The 21,911-nt window shown below is 39.1% G+C and overlaps 1 protein-coding gene across 6 annotated transcripts in view; it reads left to right on the top strand.

The window, feature by feature from the left end:
• LIMCH1 (LIM and calponin homology domains 1) overlaps positions 1–21,911 on the top strand; it is a 174,504-nt gene that overhangs the window by 60,257 nt on the left and 92,336 nt on the right. For 4 of the 6 annotated variants that reach the window (XM_039550350.1, XM_039550353.1, XM_039550351.1 and 1 more), the window contains exons 2-3: positions 5,723–5,793; positions 16,940–17,009. In XM_039550350.1, coding sequence (XP_039406284.1) covers positions 5,723–5,793; positions 16,940–17,009 — 141 coding nt within the window. Of the gene's footprint in view, positions 1–5,722; positions 5,794–7,944; positions 7,964–16,939; positions 17,010–21,911 lie in introns of those variants that run through there. The other 2 variants (XM_019287114.3, XM_019287113.3) reach the window with 2 other exon arrangements.

Here is a 21,911-nt window from a genome sequence, read left to right as displayed (position 1 = left end):
AAAGCCTTAGGTAGGGTAATAGCTGCTGCTGCTGCTGGTATGTACTACTCTTTCAATATTTCTTGTGCTGTGTTTCCTAAACAGAGTACTAACCGAGGCAGTTTAACCATATAGGTGTCCATTCATAGGATCATGTCCTCATTAATCTGTGCAAAGGATCAGGAAAAAACCCCAGCTGTTGCGGTTTTTTTTTAGTTGTTGCTTCCTTCATGGAAAACAAAAGGCAGTGACTAGCATCCCTTAGTAAATAAATTATTTCTTTAGTGAGGACTTAGAACTGGGCCCACCAAAGGGGTTGGGAGTGTGTTTGTATCAGTGGGTATGGTTTCCCGTGCTGTATGTTGACACCAAACAGTCAGCTGACCCAATCAGCAGTGTGGCAGAAGGGAATTTAAAGTAAATGGGGGAGAATATATTGTTTTATTCTATTGCTGCTAGGAAAAGTGAAGATTCTATGAAGTATAAAAAGAGTGAGTCAGCTTTCTGTCTCATTAAAGAATAATATGAGGGTGAATAGTCAGAGGAAAAGAACGAAGGGGACATCAGCACATGTAGTTAACTTTGCAAATTACAGTTAAATTTAAGTGACCAGCAAGTGGAAGACCTAAAAATAATGTTAAGTGCTTTCTTTGCAGATTAATCTTGGTATCCAAGCGTGAAATCTCCCCTCATCCTCCCATATATTCTTTAATTTTTCAAGTTCCGTACCACAGAATTTCAGGTGATTATTGCTGGCCACATTAGGCATTCTGAGCTCATGCTGGTTTTGTCCTTGAGAGTAGAATTACACACTACAGATATTTAAGTTGTTTGCTCTTTTATTGATTTCAGTAGTAAATTACCTCAGTACTGTAAAGCCTTGGAAGGCTTTGAGCAGAGTGCTTGTCACCATTCAGCTTTTCTGGAAGACAGGTGTGTTAGACCAGTGGTTGTTGCCCCTGGAAAAATCCATTCATGCAGTCTTCAAGTTTCTCTTTACTAAATGAGCTAGCTTCCTAATATTTGTAATAAAACTGTTAAAGGAGTGGTTTACATTGCTATGATTTTAGCAATTTAAATCCCTCTGTGACATAAGAGAGAGGGAACTCATACGTAAATGGTGTGTTGTGTCCGCTTTTGCAGACAGAGACATCTCATGATCCACACGTGGCTAAACCAGGAGCCAGTGAAGGGTGGCCAGGTTCCATTGCACTGTCATAGCAATGTGGTGCAATTCTGGGCTGCAAAGGTGAAGCTGGCTTTAACTGGTTAGGGTTGTTTAGTTCAGAAATCTCTTGCCTATGCTATAGGAAAATGGAATTTAACTTGCATATTCATCTTATTAGCTCAGATTACAACTCAGAAACAGGGAAGTAGGAATTCATTACTTTAGAGGAGCCAAATCCTGATGCCTTAAAACCTGTCATGCTTCTTTTGGTGGTTTGTGTTCCCTGTACAACCCTGTTTGTGTTGCTTGTACAATCCAATGCTTTCTATACACATACCTGATTATTGCAGTTTAAGCTGTACTTTTATAACTCCCTAGTTAAGTAACAGGGCATGATTTTTTCATTTAAGTAAAAAAATTATTTAGGGAAAAATAATAGTTGCACAAAATGGAGAGGCAGCATACTCACATACAAAGAAATGAACAGCTTATGAAACTCTTTGAAAATCTTTCTCTCTTTATTGTCATGCTTCATAAGCTCTCAAAAATGTGTAATGAGAAACAAAGACCTCTCTTTGCTGTGTCTCTAATTTTTTTCACTGCATAACATGGCATTTTCAGATGTGCACATAGAAAATGAAACTAAGTATTTTCATTGTGTTATCCCTGATGACCAAGTGTTTATTCAACTACTTATATCTTGTTGGCCTAGATAAATTTCACCTGAGGCCAGCATCTGTTCACTAATTTGTCACCTTTTCCTTTTCATGCCCTAAGCTGTTTTGACATGAGAGGCTTTGCAAGCTCCATCTCAGGAAGCACCAGCAGCAATATAAAATGCAAGGAAAACAATGTAAACTGAAGCTTTGTGAAAATAAAGTTGTATAATATGGCACTGGTTAGTGGCTGGATGGCAGCCATCCTTGATGACATAAATTTAGTAGCATGTGTAACTGCAAAGAAAAGAAGAGTTAATCAGCAACAATACCATATATACTAAGTGTTACTGTATGCAAATATGTATTAAAGTTGTTGCCATGAGGAAGTTTTATAACTCATTTTAGATTCATTTTCTGTTGTTAAGTGACAGGGAAACTGAGAAATGCACCCGGCACTCAAATAATTGCCCTGGTTGCGACGCTTGTAGCTTTTTACAGAGAAGAAAATATCATCCAGATGATGAATAAAAACAATGCCTCCTCACATAAATGAAGCACACAATAATAAATGATACTGTTTTGCTTCTGTTCTCTATTTTTAATTTAAAGTATGACAGGGAAATACAGCTTTTTTCCACTCAGCTTTATAGAACTTAAGAAAGACGTGGGAGGCTTTTCTACTAATCGTTAACAGGATACAGCTTGTGTTTTGTCTTTAAGGCACTTTGTTCTAACTTTGGCACTCTAGCACTGCAAGAATTACAGTGAATAGGGAGCTCTTCCATCTATCCTGCTTCCTCTTGCACTAAGTGTGCTGGTCTGTACCAGTGAGGCAGGGAGAGTGCAAGGCAGAAGACGGAGTTGTGTCTCCAAAGCATGTAAGATGTGGCACGTCTGGAAACCTGGCCTTGCAAAGAAAAGCTCTCTCAGTTAACATCTTGGGGTTTGGTATTACTTCTCTTTTCTCCTTTCCTGAAGACAGCAGTCCAGGCTGCAGACTGCCTTGCATCTGTTCATGACTGGTTTTGTGCAGATTCAGTTCTGAACACCATTTTTCTGTAATATGAAAGCTGATGGGCTAAAGATTTGTTCTTCCATTTTTCAGTTTTCTTTACCTGGTTGCAGATGAACAATTTTCTTTTTTCCAGTAAAGCCCAGCAGAAGCACTGCAAACAGTACCCTTTAGTCCTTGTGTGTCAGTGTTTTCAGAGATTCATCCAGCAAACTGGAGGCTTTTGTTTCCAGAGATGGAAGATAAGCTAGAAAGAACAGACCACTGCTTATATCAATAACATGAACACAGTCCTGTGATGCGTGCAGCATTTTTGTGATACCATGGCAAATGCACCTGCTTTCATTTTTACTGGGGTTTGGGTAAAGTATGCACTTTGCTGTGTGGGGTTCTGTGTTTGCAAATATGAGAGCTCCAATCCTTTTGCTTGAAGTTCCTTTGTATCCTCCCACTGTAGGTGTGCTGAGCAGAGGTTATCTCAGCAATGTGCACCGGGTTGGCCTGTGGGCCTGCAGTATTTGTTCATGAGGGTATGGCCCAAAGTGGCCCCTGCAGAGAGGGAGATGTAGGTGTGTGCGTACGCCAAGCAACTGAGCTCTTGTTTCCTCTGGAAAAGGTGGATCCAGCTTCTTGCTTGTCTCAGTCCCTTTTTGGGTTTATCTTTGTCATTTATAATGTCATCTTCAAGCTTATTTTTAGTTTCTAGCCTTTCTCTGTTGAACTGTTTTTACATTTTAATGGACTAAATCAGGAGACTTGTAGGTGATTAATGTTTTCCCTCTGCAGCTGCATCATCTAGAGTAGGCATAAACCTTGCCATGCCTCATTTACTTCCAGTTCCTTTTTAAACAGACATGCACTGTTCCTGGACCATCCTGTCTTTCCTCACCTCCTGTCAGTGTGTTGTACCTCTCACTGGACAAATTCATGTGCCAGCTGTGCATCTGTATTTCATGATTTTATTTGTGCAGTCAGAAGTTATGTATGAAACCTTCCTACATCATCAGTAATGACAGCAATACTCATGTGACAGCTTTTGGCAGGTAGATTCCTACCTGAATTGTGGTAGCAGTTTCAGTACTGCTCCCTGCTAAATAAGGGTCTTCAGCAAATGCATAAGAAGTCTGATTTCCATATCTGGGACATTTGGTGTTGAGGGGTGAAATAAGATGATTATAATTTTTCTTTAGTTTTTTCACAGAAAAAACCACTTGGAGTCAGGCTGCTATGAAGTAGCTCTTCCTATTCCTTTCTGTACTGTATTCTGTGGATGAAAAAAGTCGGTTTTGATATGCTCTGCCTATAATTCATCCTAAAAGCTAATGGTTTTATTGTCATGGTTTCCCCCTGTCCCAGCAGATCAAGATTAGAGATGATTTACTATGACTAGATATAGTTTAAATAGTTAAAGGTCATTTACTACTGGCAAATTACATGTGGTTTGTTCAGAGATAGGAGTGCAACCCAGTGCCTTGTGCTACTTTATGCGTTTACATAAATATGATTGTCCACTGATGCCCTTATGATACATTTTGCAGAGTATGGGACAACTTCCTTCACATTGAACAAAAAAATATGTTCATAATTTAGTGAAGGATTAGATTTTAAGCTTTGCATTTGCATTTCAATTTTTTAAAAAGTGGTTGCTCTCTGTCTAAGATTGCATAGCTACAACTAGCATTTCTGGAACTGATGCATTCACTAATCCTGTGGGAAATTTGTCAGTTTTTATAAATTGCTGTCTTTATGACAGGAAACTGGGAGGGGAAGGGTCTTACATCTGAATATAACAGCAAAGAGAAAGCAGGGACATAATGACAGATGTGTCCCCAAGTCCCTGTTCCCTATGGTTCCCTATGGTGGAAGCAACACCCAGAGCAAGGGTCTTGCTGAAGGTTTGGATGCAAGCCATGAGAGCTCTATAAGCATCCGGTAAATGTTTTGCCTGGGTAAGGAGAAGACCTCCTGCAGGACAATTAAAACCTTTTTTTGCTTTGTATTGTTTCTGTTCAGCGCTTTCTAAACATAGAAACTATCTCTTTTGTGATGATACTAAAAAGTATTCTTTACTTTTAACTGAACATGTCATCTGTTGAGAATGATATGAAGATGAATGGCAAGACATTGTCAACACAGTAGTAAGTCATAAATGGGGGTTCAGTCATGCTTGTAGCAGCTAGGAATCCCAATCAGGCAAGATTGGGATTCCTAGAAGGTTTCCAGATGGTCCATCCCTAAGCAGCACAGACTGGCTTAAGAGCTTGTGGGACAAAGTGTACCTCCTGGTTCAAGTGTAGTTGGGGGGACTGTGAGAAGGGGCCTAATCCTTAGCTTCCACTGAGTTTGTATTCTCTCAACACTCACGGTTGAACTGCTGATGTGAAGTATCTTTTAATATGACCAGGAGTGTTGAGGCATGTGTCTGAAGGGCTATAACTCATGCCAGTGCTTTCAAATGCCTTTGCTTATTCTGTAAAGATCATAAGTTAAGCACTAAAGCTCAAGTCCGGTACAAAATTTTTAATGTGGTGCAAAAAAAGCAATAAAAAATCATAGTTTGTCTGAATGCAATAGTTTTAAATTTCAAAGCACTATTAAGAAAACCTTTTAAAATATTCTGAAGATTACATTGTAGGTTTTGTTTTATCATTTTTTGTTTTTACTTTCAGAAAACAGTTCTTTTATAATCTGCAAATGCACTGGCAAGAGCAAATACTTTGTCCTATATGTTAAATAGCTTGATGAAATGGAAAGGAGAAATGGACATGACTTAGTCCTTTGCAAGCCTTTAAAGCTCAAGTGTTCCTTATGCAGCAGATGCTCTAACTGTATAATATTAATTGTTCTTGTAAAGCTCACTTTCTAATAGATGTCACTCTTTTGTTTCCCCCTACTCTTTTGCAGCAAGTGACAGGCAGAAGTTTTGGTGAGAAAGATTTTCGTTCCGGATTAGAAAACGGCATTCTTCTGTGTGAGTAAGTAATGCTTACAGTTTTGAGCCTTGAATACAATCTTGACTAAAGTAGAAAACAACTTTAGTTAGTATGTCAAATTTTTGATTTCCTTTTGAGAGTTTTGACATTGCACAATGGTATTTCACTGCACTATCATTTCAGTGCCAAAACTATTGTTATGGTGAGGGTTGAAATGTGGCTTAAAAAAAACAGGTTTTGCGAAGTGCTTCCCTTACTCCACCCCAGCTCCTTAGGTAAGTTATGTAAAAAAAAAATAAATTATGTTTGTTTTTTGGTTTCCTTTTATTTAATGTTGTTAACCACAGATTGGCAAACAGTGTTCCACACCTGCCTGTGGACGTCTCTTCTACAATGAGGCGTTTTGGACCAACTCCAAGACTGAATGCTGTCAGGAGTTAGCCATCTGAATACCATCAATACACAGCTGCTTTAATAGTTTCTGGAAAGGTTAGACATCCTCTAAATTTGCCCAAAGGTGTGTTTCAATGATGTGTTTTGTAATTTTTGGACGAGAGACACAAGTTAGCTTTTGCGCATTTCTCTCTGTGGTTCTAATAGCTAGTTTTTAGGAAGAGCCTTCCAAAACCTTGTTACAGGGTTACATGCCAAAGGTGGTGACTTCTAAGAGCAATATGGAAATGGGTCCTAATGCCCTTAGTCCTTTGAAAAACAGGTTGTCAGGCATTTGGGAGAACCTGCTGATCTGAATTGACTGTATGGACCAATTTTTTTCCCTGGATGTGCAGGGTTGTCTCTGAAGTTGATAAAATCTGTCTTTGCACACCAGAATGATGAAGCTTGTGCAGAACTGAATCCATTTTTTTAAAGGAGATCTCCTGAATGTGTAGCTGGACAATTGCAGCTATTGGTAAAGTTTTATACTATTCCAGGTACTGGAACTTGGAAGCTGTTTTCAGCAGTAGAGTTGAGCTAATATCCTGTAACTCAGCTCTAGGTAGTTTACCATAGATCCGAAACCTACTTGTCTAAATACTGTTATATGTCTCACTGGTGTCATTAATCAGACAGCTTGAACTTTAGCTTTTAAAGGTGAAAAATCACAAAGGAAATGATGTGATCTATTTTGATTGTAGTTGCGTGTCTTTGCTGAGGAGTGGCTTTGGGAGGAGGGAAGTAGTTGTTATTGTTGATCAAAAATTGTGTAACTCAGAAGGAGCATACCCTCTTTGTATTTAAGGGTTGCTTCTTGCACAGGATCTCTCTCCTCTGTGTGTTGAAGGGAAGTGCTGTGTGCTGAATCACTTCACAGTGCTCTTTAAATGTTAAGGTTGAATTGTGTTGCATGAAAAGCAAGGGCTGTGTATTTCAAGATTAGATTGTAATCTTATCTGCAAGTAAGCAGAGGTAGTCTGATTTAAATGTTGTAAATCTTTAAGATGGAAGGCTTAACTAACTAATGTTTTGCTATTGAGACTAATAAATATGTATTTCCTAGAAGTTTGCAAGCTCCAGTAATAACCACGTCAAGGGACAACACTTGGTTATCCTATGAAATTGTTCTGTGATACTGGGCAAATTGTGTGTCCTCATTTACCACCTATGGAGTAGTGCAAATCAGCCTGAGGGAACCCGTCTCCTCAGCCTGGAATCTTAGAAGCCATGATGTTTCTATTGCGTCCTGCTCTTGGCTGGTGTGTAAAACTCTATTGGGCTACAGAGCATTAATGAGAAAGCCACCAATTTGGCCTTCAAGTTTGGTTTCTTCATGATGAACAAACTATAGCATCAGCAGTAGAACTGTACTCCTCACTGGTTCCAAGTCCCCTGTAAAACAGAGAGCTCAAACAAAATTTTTGGGTCTAACACTGAGAACTCTTAGAGTATCTTCAAAAAGTACTTTGGGAAGTGAAGCACTGATAGTTAATTTTTTATCTGTTGCTCAGTGAAAAAGCACTGTAAAGCTGCCGCAAGCAATATTGTCTTTCTAGACAGGAGTTTTGTGATTCATCAGAAACCTACCAGAGTACCTAATGAAAAAAATGTAGTGGTACACAAGCTTTCTCTTAACTTCCTTCCTTCAATGTGCTTTCATTGCAGCTGACCTCAACAAGTAGATGAAAACCTGATCTAAGTATCTGACAACTTCAGAAGACAAGAAAGAAGTTATAGCTATCTTCATTTCTGAAGATGGAAGAACTCATTGCTTTTGGTCAGGTTTTATCTGATTTGTTGAAGTTTTAGGGAAAAGGAAACCTCTGTTTATATCCACAGCACAGTACTCACTGCAAGTGGCATTAACTGATAACTCATAGCCAGACACTTGTGTGGGTGATGTCCACGTGAGTGTGGAATGGTTGTGCTTAACTTCCACATGTGTCAGGGGTTTGCTTGCCTGTTGTATTTTGTGAGGAAGACTGAAAGTGAGCTTGGGTTCTGAGCGATCCCAGCAGCTAGAGGACTGGAAAATGCTGTCAGGAGTGCGGACACAATCAGCATGCCTTGAATGTCCCAAACATATCTCAAGCTACCTTCTGACTTTGCAGGTGTTTTGCAGAAGGGAGCAGGGAAGTTACCATGCTAGAGTCCATTCCCCAAAGGGACTGGTCTTGTGCAAAAGAATGCAGGGGGAATCTCTTTCTCTGTCTGTAGGAGAATTGTTTCACCCTTATACACAGTAATGCCAGGCCTGCCTCCACTTGATCCCTGTCTCTACGTCCTACACAGCCTACAGACACAAGCAGACATCACTACACTGGTTATAAATGTTTCATTCACATCTAGCAGCAATCCACATATTTTAATAAAGGAAAACGAATGCAACTGTGCAATGCCAAAAGCTCAGACTTTTGGGATGAATGCGTTGTGGAGCACCATCCTGACTAGCAGAGCAGTCCAGACACGTATGCTTGCCACAGGAACCCAAGAGCCTTGCATCTGCCTCTCTGATAGTGTTTGTGCTGTGGCTGGTGTCTTGATCTGGCCTCAGTACGAACTTTATAGCTTGACACACTTAGCTGAGGAGCTGAGGGGCGTATTTAAACAATGCAGGATGCCATAAAGCAACAAGTCGACAGATGAGAGCAACACAAACCCTTTCTTCTTTCTGGTTGTTCGAAAGCCCATTTGTGCAGTTGCCCAGACAGTGGTGGCTCTAATTGTTCACCCAGCTGTGCTGAGAAACCAGTGACTACGACTTCTGTTTGTCTGAAATGAGTTCATGTTTTTTTTAGCATAGCTGTGTGACATCAGTGCAGATGGTGATTTCAGCAAGGGATATAATAGCTATATAGGCAGAGGCAGTTCTTGATCTGTTCTTGCTTTGTGAATTAAATTATTGTGTGAAAAGACTGAGGAGTTCTGCATGGGTGGGCAAATGTGCCTTCTTGGGGTCATGGTTGAAAGCTATATGATGCAGGAATACAACACCAGTAGCAGGAAATATTGCTGGAAATCCCCTATTGGTGCTCCAGCACATGTTCAGGTTTTTTTTTCTCCCTTGTTACATAGCTTTGATGTTTAGGTTTGACCCAGATATCATAAGAAGCTAGAGGATTAATCAGAAATAAATTAGATCTGGTTGCTGCAATGCTTAGGTGTTCCTATTCTATGGATTCAGGCATCTGAATGAAGGTTGACTGCCAAAAAAAGTGCATATCCTGTCTCTCTGTCTGCCCTGCTGGTTTGGGTGGTTCTGTTGGGATTTTTGAAACAGCAGGTAAGGAAGTAAAGGTTGCTTTTATTTCTAATCATGCAACAATTGCTATTAATAATTTTTAAAATTATTACAGGGAAAAAAAATGCATACGTCCTGCTGCAACCTTGCCCAGTTGTTACTGCTCTAATATCCTTGCAAATGTGTTTTCAATTTTTTTCTTCTTCCCCTTGCTGCCCACCTCCCCTTGTCCAGCTCTGCTACTGCAGGATTCCTTCTTTCATGCTGGGCATTCGGTAGTTAGAGAGGTCTCTGTAGGGACGTGAGACTTCAAAAATCTGAGTTAATTACTTGTTCTGATATGATTATCCAAACAGGATATATATCCAATATATCTGTAAGAACTTCTGACGTGCAATTGGCATTGTATTTTCTCTCAAGCTTTCTCTGAAATCAAGCAATCCAGTTGCCCTGAAAGTTTGTATTCGTAGTAGTGAGACTCTAAGGTCAGGAACAGGACCAGACCATAAAGAAGAGTAACAACAATTGGGATATGAATCCTGGGCAAAAAACCTTAAACAATGAGCTAAAACTGAATCCAGTTTGGATATTAACAGAAGTTACTTGGCTTTACAGTAGAGTCCAACAACATCATGATTGTGTGTAATACCTTGAGTTCTGTATGTAGAACAGTTTAGCTGCATGTCTGGTTTATGTATGCATTAGAATCAGTTTATAGCAGTACATGAAGGCATAATAAATCTTTGATTTTCCTCAAGCATGAAAGTTCTAACAAATATTTAACTGCATACCCTGAAAAGCAATGGCATACACATATAAAAGTGAAAGAGGACTAACTGTATGTGGTTAGTGATGGATGTCACTTGCCTGTGCAGTTCTGGATACCAACTTACAAGCACTTTCCCAAGGTCTTCTTTGATTTTTAGAGACTGTTATTTTGTATTTGGTGTTACGTAGCTTAGTAAAATGTGCAGAAACAACGCTTATTCTTTGAAACCGGGGCTCTTCGACTCTGTAGCTTTTTTGTTGTTTTTTGAAAGAGGAGATACAAAGATGTTTCACTGCTTTTAAGTAGTCTTGGTAAAATTGTATATGTACAGTGAACTAAAAAAAAAGTTTTACACTTTTTCTCTTGCAGGACAATATATAGGAAAGACAGTTCTTTTCTGCTGTGCACACTTGGAATATATGCTCTTTAAAAGTAAAAGAAAGTTTTTAGGTTTTATAAAAAAGGTGAGAAGTTAGTCATGCACATAGATTATTTTAATAGTATTTAAAGAAAATGTAAAGTGTGGCTATAAATCTAGCAAACTGAAAGTGATTATGACCAAGAATTACTTGATGGAATTTATCATTTATTCTGTCATGAGAATGATTTTCTTCTGCAAATAAGAAATCTCCTTAGTTTGTGTTCGTCATGTCGCTAGTGATGAATAAGCTGCGTTTTCTCAGAGAGCAGTTTCTTTGGTTGTGCATCCTGGTTCTAGTGCATCTGACCAAGCTTTGGGCTGACATGAATGCAGTTTTCAACAAGGGCTGGCAATGTGCCAGATCAGTACAAGTGTAATGCTACGGAATAATAAAACTTTTGTGCTCCAAGTCAGTGATACTGGGAGGTATGAAGAACAGCCTTCGCTGTATATATGGCGTTTCAATCGTTCTTCTTGCAAGTTAATGTCACTTATGTTATCCTGTAGGGGAAAACAAATACTCTTTGTATACTATAGGATTTTTCAGATATGTCATTCTAATTGTCTGTCAGTTGTACGGGCCGGGCATCAGTTCAGCACTTGGCTGTGTAGTGAACAGTGGAGAAGTCAGTGGATGCCCAGCCCTTATGCTTAATTAGTATTTTGCTTGACTTTCCTATTCTTGGAAACTAAGAAGGTATTTGAGTTTCGTAGGCATATTTGAAGTCTTGAATGTGACCCATGCTTTGAGGTGAGAAGGAACTGGTGTTCTGCAGTTTTCAGGCTCTGTGCTGTAAAGCCAAAACATTATCAGCGTAGTGAATTTGGCATGTCTCCAGGTTTGAGAGATGGGCCCCAAGGCTCATTAGGCATTAGGATTAAGGTTCATGTGAGGACATTTGAAACAATTTTATATGAATACAGAGTTTTTAATCTTCAAGTTTTATTGCTGTTTTATAATGAAGAGCTATTTATTAATATGGTTTAGATCAGGGGTCAAAGGCAACATAAACCCTAATGCTAAGTCCATGATGAAAAGAGGGGAATAGCCAGTAAGGGGCGTGCTTGAGTACAGACAGAATGACCTGTCTTTGTATTTATGCTTTTTAAAAAAGTGAATTTCAGCAGACAAATAGAGCTTTTTCACTGATGCTTGGTTATTGACAGGGCAGGAGGCTGTGGAACGCTGACCCACTCAAAAGGAGTGTTGCTCAAGTGCAAGGCAAGGTAATCCTGTGAGAAGTTTCAGCTTTTCAAGAGTGTATGTTTAAGAAAACATATTTAGTATGGGAAATTATCCATGGCCATTGCTACTCAGTGTAAAAACTATGCATGAATTGTAAATTTATAGGTGCATGAGATGCTCTTTACATCACCAGTCCTTGTGATTGTAGGCTCTGGTTAAATAGCTTGTGAAGTTACTTACTCACACTCTTCCCTGTTGCCTTTCTTGAGTTGTTTGCAAGGCCTCTGTTTTGTTCACATTTTCAGTCTTTGGCGGAGCAAGACTCATGCAGTCCTGTGTTTGGAATATTGTTTTCTCAATTCTGCATATTTGCATAGGTCTTTATTCACTTTGTACATCTTAGACTGGACCGTGAGCCCTTTATGGGACAAAGTCAGTTCTGTCCTGCTTGTTAAAAAAGCACCTTGTTCATCTGATTCTAAATAAATGAGGTCAGGGGCATCATTAGCAATCACTCAAGAATGTTTTCCCAAAAATATTTTTGTGACCTCAGGAACATGTTTATATTTTGAAACTTCTTAACCGTGTCTTTTGCAACTAAATATTTTGACTTTTCATTGTTCACTGTTTCAATGTGATTTGTTCATCTTTAAGGCTAGTAGTGGATTTTTCTATCCTTTTCAAATATTTGGGGGCATTTTGGAGCTGCCACTAGAGCATGAGTTAAAAATATGTGGATACTGAAGCTGTCTAGGCTAATAATTATCAAGTGCTGAAAGGCTGCTTGTTTGAATCTAAGTCTGTAAAACTTAATTTGAAGAGAGAAATGTCTCTGTGAAGGTCTACTGTGGATAGAATTTCCTGAACTCTCAAATATGAAGTGCCCTTTTACTTTTAGATCAGATCATTAGTAAGCTTTTCTTTTTAAGAATATGATCTGTTACTTGAGCAAAGAACTCTGTTGGATACCTCTCCTCCAGCCTGGATTGATCTGTGGACACACATCACTTCAACCTTTCTTTTCTCCATTTCTGAAGTTTATTCTCTGAAAATGCTTCTCTTCCATTTCCTCCTAGAAACAAGGTCTTTTTGGAGGCTGGGTTGTGGCAGTCATCCTCTGAATATTTTTTTAACTGACGCTTTCTTGCAAGAATTTCACAGGCAGTTTATTGGTGCTTTTCGTTAGATCTTTTATCAACTGTTGCCTGAAACGCCTTCTCTTCCTGGCAGAAGTTTTTCAAATTCTTAACTAATGATAAAATCCCCAGGATGGTCTAATAGGTTAGTCACTCCGTGGCTAGTACTGATTTCAGCTTGTCTGTCCAGCTGTGGAGATACCTTATCTCCTGGAATGCCAAGCCTTGGGGACAGCACGAATAGAGCAATTGATTCTTCCCATACCTAAGAGAGCTGTTTTTTATCGGGGGAAGGAAGTGACCTAGCTTCTCCCTGTGAGTGGGGATAGAGGAGCTTTCCACTTCCACCGTGCTCTTTTGTTTCTATAAGGTAAGACAGGTCTAAGGTTTTAGCTTCTATGCAGTGTCTTACTGTGCTTCATTTAACAGGTAGCTACTGGAGAGTCCAAGCCAGCACCTGGCACAGGGGAGAGGGAGGATGAGTGTCTGGTTGCACTGGGGGAGATCACTGAAAGGGTTGTAAGGCATGGGAACAGGCTGCCCAGGAAAGTGGTCGAGTTGCCATCCCTGGACATATTTAAAAGATGTGTAGGTGTTTGTAGGGACATGGTTTAGTGGTGGACTTGGCAGTGCTGGATTAATGGTTGGACTTGGTGATCTTTGAGGTCTTTTCTGACCTTCATGATTCTATGCTGGACTGAAAGTGACAAGAGAACTTTGAGAAGTACAGCGGATTGTTCTGACTCAGGACAGGTACATAAATGCTAGGGGAAATCCCCACAGAGAGCTTGAAGGGTCTGAAAGTAGGTCACATGTGCATGTAGAGACTCAGGTTTTGTGGATGGAGCCTGAAAATTCTTAGTTGTATCCTGGTTTGGGTTATTGTCTTTTGGGTGTTTGGTGGGATTGTTGGGATCACTCAGAATGAGCCAAGGATTAGGATTAGAACTGGGGAAGGGGGCACAGGCTGGAGCTGCAGATGCAGTTGGGGCTGCCAGAGGAAGATATGTGCTGCAGGTTTTCTCTCCTGCAAACTCTTTAGACCAGAACATGGCTGGGGACAGGAGGCCCAGGGCAGCCAAGTCCTTTGGTTAGGATTGGTGGGGCAAGAAAGCGTGGGACTGCAGTTGTCAGGGGCTGCTAGGAGAAGGTGTGGGTTAGTGTTTTTTCTCACCTGCAGAGTCTTTCCCTTGGGCCACAGCCGAGGGTCTTGTGCCAGGTCGCCAATGCAAAATGGTGAAGGGTCTTGTTTGCCCCATGTTTCAACAGAAACCTACCAGAGCTGATAAAACTTTACATATCAAGACGTGCTCTATGCGAGTCTAAATTGGCACACAAAATTTAATTTGTATATACGGGCCTGTGTAAGAAGAGGTGTAGTTAGTGGATTTTTGAGAGGCAGGGATGGACAGTAACTGTGTGAGTGAAGGCGACCATTGGGACACTGCACAAACAGCACGACTTTTCAGCTGGGTTGGTAGCAGACCAAGCTTAAACCACTCAGTGTTTTGGCATCTGGATTGTTGCTCTAGATGAGGCAATAATTCAGAAGCAGACAGTCTGCTCTGGAAGAAACCTCCCTTTGACATGTTCTGCAGCAAGCAAGTCCTGGGGGGTTTGGTGCCAGACTGCTTAGAAATGTTTCCAACAGGAGACAAACATTTTAATAATCATTTTAATTTCTTCCTCAGGGTTTTCCATCTTGCCCCCATCCCATTTCCTCTCTCCTCAGCCTCCAAACGGTGACCTAAAATGTTGTTTGTTTCCTACTCCTTTCCTTCCTCTCAATTTATCCTGCTCCCATATTTCACAGGGAAGTCTGTACAAGCCATTTTGAAGATTTGTTTAGAATAGGTTTTGGCATTTGAGGTTTCCATTAAGAACTCTTTATTTTGCCTTCTATTATTGCCTGTGATTTTTAATCTGCACCTGCAATATTGGTTATGGTGCCTGATGTATTCACATTTGAGTAATAAAGAAAATGAGATGCTTTAGCTAATATATTCTCTTTTTTCCTGAGACAGAATAGGCCGACTGAGGATTGAAGTCACAAGAGAGCTCCAGTATTTGGAAAGAAGTCCTCGGGGGGGGGGGGGGGGGGGTGGTGGTGGAATCTTAACTTGCCTGGTGTAGCAGCTAAATGGAAAATAGTAGTTTTACAAGGTTGCTGCTGTGTGAGGTTAAAAAGTACCATAGTATCTTTTGGGGGGGGAAAAAAGTAATTTTTTTTTTCCATCTGTGAAGTAAAATAATGGTTCTAGAAGATACACAGTTCTTGTCTTGGCATTCTCTTCATCTAATGGGGAAAAGTGATTTTTTTGTAAATAAAAGTATATTAATTCATTTGTTTTTAGGACATTACTGTTAGATTCTACCTTAAGCAGAAGGGAGGAATAGTACAGCAGTCTGTATGAGCTTGGGTTACAGAGTTTTTAACTTCAAGAATATTTAAAAAATACCCCCAACTCCCAGAAGTATCATTCATACTGGTTTTGTCGCTACTCCCAATACATGATGGTGTTGGAGATGTGGGAACTTCAAGAACGTGATAGCATGAGTACAGTTTAGGACAAGTGGAACAGAAGCCTTACTAACTATGGTCATAGAAAACTGAGAATAGCATCTCCCAGTCTGCGCCGCTGCTCTCCAAGTGATCACAGAGACCCTACCTATATACTGTTTCAGGGAGACACAAAGGGAAAGAGGTGAGGAAAAGTGATCATTTCAATGTTCATAAAGCCAGGTGTTCACTCCAGGAGGGATGAACTCCGTCGTGCAAACTGCCACAGTCGTAAAGAATCAAGCAGCAAATAATGTGCCACTATGGTTCTTGGTGGAGCTTTGAGCAGTGGCACACCACCTGTTATCCTAGCTCAGAAGCAGGGAGGTAGAAACCATCCCAGACTGTTAGCTTTTAGTTGAAAGGAGTATTCTTTTAGTTTGGTAAACTTCTCAGCTAGCCCTCTCAAATATTAAATATGTAAGTGTACACACCATAGTAAGCTGCCAGAGGAGTCTGCTCTTGAATGGAGACCCTGTCAGCCCAAAATGAGGTTTCTGTCTTCCATAGTGGCTATTCTAATTTTCAGAGTTCTAAATTTAAGCAGACATCGTTGTTTCTCTTCAAAGATGTTGAATTTTAAGTCCATGTCTCGACCTGATGATTTTCTTCCAAATGAATGGAACTGGTTGAATTTTTCTTTGGATGAAAGGCATGATGCTTTTCTCTTGGGGGAAGGGTGGTGAAGACACAGTGTTTGTTGCAACAGGATTTTATAATTAAAATTCCCCACTTTTAGAGGCTTGGTCATTTTTTTGTGTATTCTAACAATGAGCCATGTCAGCACATCTCATAGCATGCTCATGGGTGGTGAGGAACTTGGATTTGGGGGGTTGCTAATCCTTGGACACTGAACAGTGTTCAACTGTGGTATCACTGACTTAATGGTGTTTTTTCATGATGAGATGGGGTTTTTTTTAAATCCCTTTTTATTTGTCTTCTCTCATTTATGATTTATGGGGCCCTCCATTCTACACAATATATGCAAGGATGGCATTTAATTTCAAGTCAAGATGAAGAAAAATAGACAGGCCACCCATAAAATGTACATCCTTTCTCACTTTCCTGCAGTGCAGAAACTGCCAGACCAGATGCCTTCTGGGTTTCTGCTCTCAGGCTCTTCCAGGCATGATCTACCTGGACACAGGGAAGGCAGACTAATGTGACAAAATTCACCCAGAATCTGTCTGGGTCACTGATGTGGTCTAGCTGAATTTAGAATATAAAATAAATATTGTTGAGTTACTGTGCCGTCGATATTCATCCTAGTCTTTCTTCATTTCAGTGATGAAATGTGGGTGTCCATGTGTGTTTTCAGAAGGGAGAAAGGGGAGATTCTTCTTTTCCAGCCACACTGAAATCCTTATGTGCTGGGGAAAAGGGTTTCATCATTCAGGTTTTGTGACTTACAACTCATAAAATACTCCTTTCTCCTAACAGGTTGCTGAATGCAATAAAGCCGGGATTGGTAAAAAAGATCAATAGACTACCGACCCCCATTGCAGGTTTGGTGAGTATATCAAATGGAGGAAAATATTTCAGTGCTGCTCTTTGCACCTTGATATTGACTATGTGATTGAGATAGCAATTATTTTTGTAATTTGAACTCTTCTGGCCTGGTGAACTCAGACAGTGCCTCTGAAATCTGAATGCTCTGTGTAGTCACCTTAAGACCTTTCAGTCTTTTTTTTCCAGAAGTAGGCAGTATTCAAGTGGCAGGGTGTATTTTTAGAGGAAGATGATCTTCTTGGTTATATATCACCTTCCAGTTGTGGCACTAGCTTTAGAAAAACTGGAATGCATGCATTAGAAGCCATCACCACAAGAAAACAGTTTTTGGAAAGGAAGAAAACTGTACTTGTATATTTTGTCTCAATTTCCCTTTCCCCAAAATACCACAGTCTGCAGATAACATTCATTGTGGGACTGTCTAGGGAACTGTTTCATGTTGACTTTAAGGACAGAGCAAAAGTTGGCCATACTCTGTTGTAAGCAAGGAAGACCGCAGAGGATGTGTTGACAGCTCATGGGCTGTCAAGAGCCCTGGGTGCTCAGGGGGTCACCTCAAGTGGTGGCACAGTCCTGTGCTTGCTGTTGGGGCAGAAGGTGGGGGTGTGAGTGGATGTTGGCTCTAACAGGATTAGCCCCATACAAATATGGCTGTATTGATTTTACCTGCAGTTGTAATTTGGAATAAAAAGGTCCTTGATCATGTGGAAGGTGGCCATCCTTGATTTAGACTCACCATATATACATGACTCCTTTGTGTTCTGGCACTGGTCACATTTTAGCTTAGTTATGCAAGATTCAGAACATATTACTTATTATGTTGATAGCTGAAGTTAACATTCCTTTGTATAAACAGCATTAAGATGTTTCAGTGTATCAGAAACCATGTTACATTTGCTGTTAAATTGGTTCTGTAATGTTGTTACATAGCCTTTGAGGCTGGGTCTTTCGACCTGTAGATATTTCTTCATGAATACTGCCTGCGTTTAGAATCAAATTTTTGATCCCCACAACCCTTTCTTTAAACATTCCTTGTGTGCCTTTCTTTTGCCTCTAAAATCCATCTAGTTTTATTCCTTTGCACTCCTTCTTGAAAGGAATATTTGATATAAACAACTGCAAAAAGTACCAGTAGTGCAGTTTTCTTTTCCTTGGCTTGCTTTCAGGAAAGACTCAATTTTTGTTATGACTGTTTTAAGAAGATGATATTGAATTACATTGGTTTCTTTCCTTATTCATATGTAAAATCCCAATGGTAAGGTGGTTGTAGTGGGAAGGACATAGAAAAAAGTCATTATGTGTGTGTATTTTTCTCATTCCTTGAGATAAATCTCTCTTGCAAGATGTGTGTCTTCAAAGCATTATGAAAAGCAGTTTTCAGGCTACTAATGATACAGCAGATCTTTTTTGTGTTGTAAAGTCTTTTTATTACCTGTACCTGTGTCCTCTGATTAACTTTAGTAACTACTTCTTTAAATCTTTTCCTAATAAATAATTAGGCTATTTTAAAAGTTCACTGTTTCTGAGTTCTTGTACATTACTAATGGATGTTTTAATCTACTCTTCTGTGAATAAATTGCTCCAAACAAAACAATCTATCAAAATTTCCCCTTGCTTTCCAAGATGTTTGGTTCCATACCTGCTGACTTTTGTTGCCATTTTTAGTTACAGTGGTGTGTAAGTGGCTGTTTTAAGGATTGCATGTGAATTTAAATGATCAAGTGTTCTATCTAGTCTGTTATGTTTATTTATGGTGTATTATTTAAAAGTACAGCCATCAGGGGTATGTTTGAGCAGAGGGTGTATCCTTTCCTTTTCAGTTGTACCATGCCTATGTGTCTGAAAAAAAAATTAAAATATTGACACTATGGTCCAGATGTAGTTATACCTCCTAGGTAGTTGACCATATGTGAGAGACATTCCTTTATTAATTGCCAGTTTTTCTTTATTATCTTAGTTTTGGTTGGCTTGACATACTAAATAGTTACTTCTTTCCAATTACTTCACCCCAGTGAGTGTGATTTCCTCAAGTACAAGTAGAAATACTGTGAAAGCTTCAGTACCTTTTCTGCCTTGCATGAGATATGTGCTTTTAACTCCTAGATACTGCTTGTGCCTAAAAAGGGTAACCTAATTATTGTAACAGAATTAATTTCTTTCCTGTAGCTGATAGAATAAGCATTTATTTCACTGGGAGAGACAATAGGTATGTTTTCTTTTTTACACAGTAGGAGCTAAAACTTATGAGTAATTGGAGAGTATTCAAAGTGCCATTTGTTTCATCTTTAACCTCCGGAGACACAAACAGTCATATACTATGTAGCTCTACAAAATGTCGACTTGAGTCTAATTCTCCAGATGATAGTCTGTTTTTCTTCTTTATTATGGTCAGAACTAAGAAGTGTCCTTTATTGAAGGAAAATAACAGTGAACTTGAAGCCCATATCAGCCACATGCTGAGGTATTCACTTGGGAGTATCATCAGGTGTAAAAATTTTGCCTATATTTCATGTTTGAGTGCCTTCTCACAACATTTCTGTGAAGTATTATGTATAACTTGTCTGTTGACAGACTGAATTCTTCAAACTTTTCCTGGCATTTAAAACTAGATGACTCTGCAGTTACTCTGAAATTCTCACCAATGACTTGCTCATATAGTTTAAGAGGGAATAGTTTATTTGCAGATCTTGTATACCAGAACACCAAACATTTAAATAAAATTTATTGGTTATAGTGCTGTGGTGTTAAGTAAGAACTCAAGGATCTGAACACCACCATACTAAGCACAGGCCATATAAATACACAAAGATGATCTTTGTCTAGTTGCAAGTCTAAGTCAGGATGTGGATTGTATGCAGCATTACATATAGAATTACATATGTTCAGCTTGGCAGGCTTGTTTGTAATTTGCTTTGATCTCCAGAAGTGCCGACTGCTTCTGTTATCACAGCAGAAATGATACATTGCTTTAATGAAAGAAAATGTAGGACCACTGGTTTGGTATTCATGCTTAGAGTATTAAATTTGATGAAATGTTTTCTCATTCTTGTTCAGTATTCATTAATCCTGAAAGCTAATGCTCCCACCAAAAAGCAAATTCACAAAACATTCAAAGAACATGTTAGGCCTAGGTAGGAGTAACAGGCTTTATTAAAATCGTTGTTGCTAGAAGAAATTTTCTCATGTGAGAAATTGATACTGAGCATCTTTTTTTTAAGACTGTCAGCTTTCCAGCATCATCATTTTGTGTATTTAATTGTAGAAGGCTGGAGAAGTATTTTGCCTGAGTTATTAATTAAAAAACCATCTGGAGCTGCAGAAGACTTACAAAGATGTATTAAAGTACAATGAATATAATTAAGTGATTTTTACAAAACCAGCAATTTTTTCAGTAAGTTACTGTTGGTTTCTTTCATTTTGTATGACATTCATAGTGAATACAACTAATTTTTGAGGTTTCTACTATTTGCAATACCTTATTATCTATTCTATAAAGATTTACCAGCATCACCACAGATAAGCTTTGCTCTATAATGCTAACCACTGTATATTGACTTTCTTTTTCCCTTAAAAAAATTCCAGCTTTTGCTTCCTGTCCCTGAATAATGTCACTCTGGGAGAAAAGGAAAGGTTTCTGCCTTATCTTTTGTTTGACAGGGTTTAGGGGAGTTTATAGCATTACTTCAGTTCCTAGAACAATCCCCACAGGAGCTGAGACACTTACTTCAGAGGCTGTGTGAACGATTCTCACATATAATACTAGGAAGTAGTCAAGACAAAGATGGAGAGATGAACTTTAGCTTGGATCTTGGCTCATGTTTCAGCACTACTGAATAAAAATCTGTTTACTGTGGCATCCAGTTTTAAGTTTGTTTATGGTCCTTAACTTTGTGACATATGTATGATTTAGCACTGGAAAAAATAGCTCTGCAGAAGTCACCTGGTTGCATGGTTATTGTACCAAGATGAGCAGAACCGTAATGGGCTGCTTGAGAAAGCTTGGTAAGAAAGCAAGGCTGGGGTTTTTACTCTCATTATTTTCCCAGGAAGTTTCTTTTGGCAAAGGACTCTCTGAGAACTTGCTATTACCCTTATTAAGAACAGCTACTGTCTGTTCCAGCTGGTGCTGGTAGTTTGTTCTTATGCTGTAATATTGCACAAATTGTAGATTTGGGGTTTTTCTATCTTATATGTTATTTCAAGGAAAAGTCGTCATTATGTTAGCTTTCAGGGGTTTGTGCTACTAACTAAATTCATCAAACGAGATCTCGTTTCTTCATGCAGGTATGAACCTCAAAATTACAAGACTCAAATAAAGTATAGTGTGTTTCACACAGTTAAAAATAATTAGCAAAGATAGAGAAATACACAGAAATTTAACAGATGCGCATTATTTTTATCACTCTTTTCATTCATACCTCCTTGTTGCTATTTTTTTTCTTAAAAGTTTATCTTCTTGTTTTTTCTTTTAAATTTGTCACTCTCCCTTTAATTCTAGTACTTTCTGGAAAGAGCCTGCTGCTATTGTAATATGTAGATTCATAATATAATTTCTGTTTCCTTGTTTTGCACTACTATTCTCTGCTGAACATACTCGTTTCCCAGCACAATTGTATTCATAAAAAAGTCTTGCTGGGTAAGTTGTGGTACATGTGAAGTAAACAGAAGCAAAATTTCCTGCCTGTCTAAAAACAGTAAGTTCTTGGCACTCACATTCGAAAAGCATTTTTGTGAATGTTGACGGAAAACAAAGTGTCAACAGCATAGCAAAATACAGTGCAAACATTCTGCCATGTTTTCTGTGGATCTTCCTTGCTAAATAGTAATTGGTTTCTCTACATCTCTTGTGCCTGCTTTCAGTTCCGAAATCTGAATGTTTGACTAGTGCAATATTTAGGGTCTG

Source organism: Corvus cornix, chromosome 4 (genome assembly GCF_000738735.6).
Source record: "Corvus cornix cornix isolate S_Up_H32 chromosome 4, ASM73873v5, whole genome shotgun sequence".
NCBI classification, from domain to species: Eukaryota; Metazoa; Chordata; class Aves; order Passeriformes; family Corvidae; genus Corvus; species Corvus cornix.
This window is presented reverse-complemented; position numbering and strand designations above follow the sequence as displayed.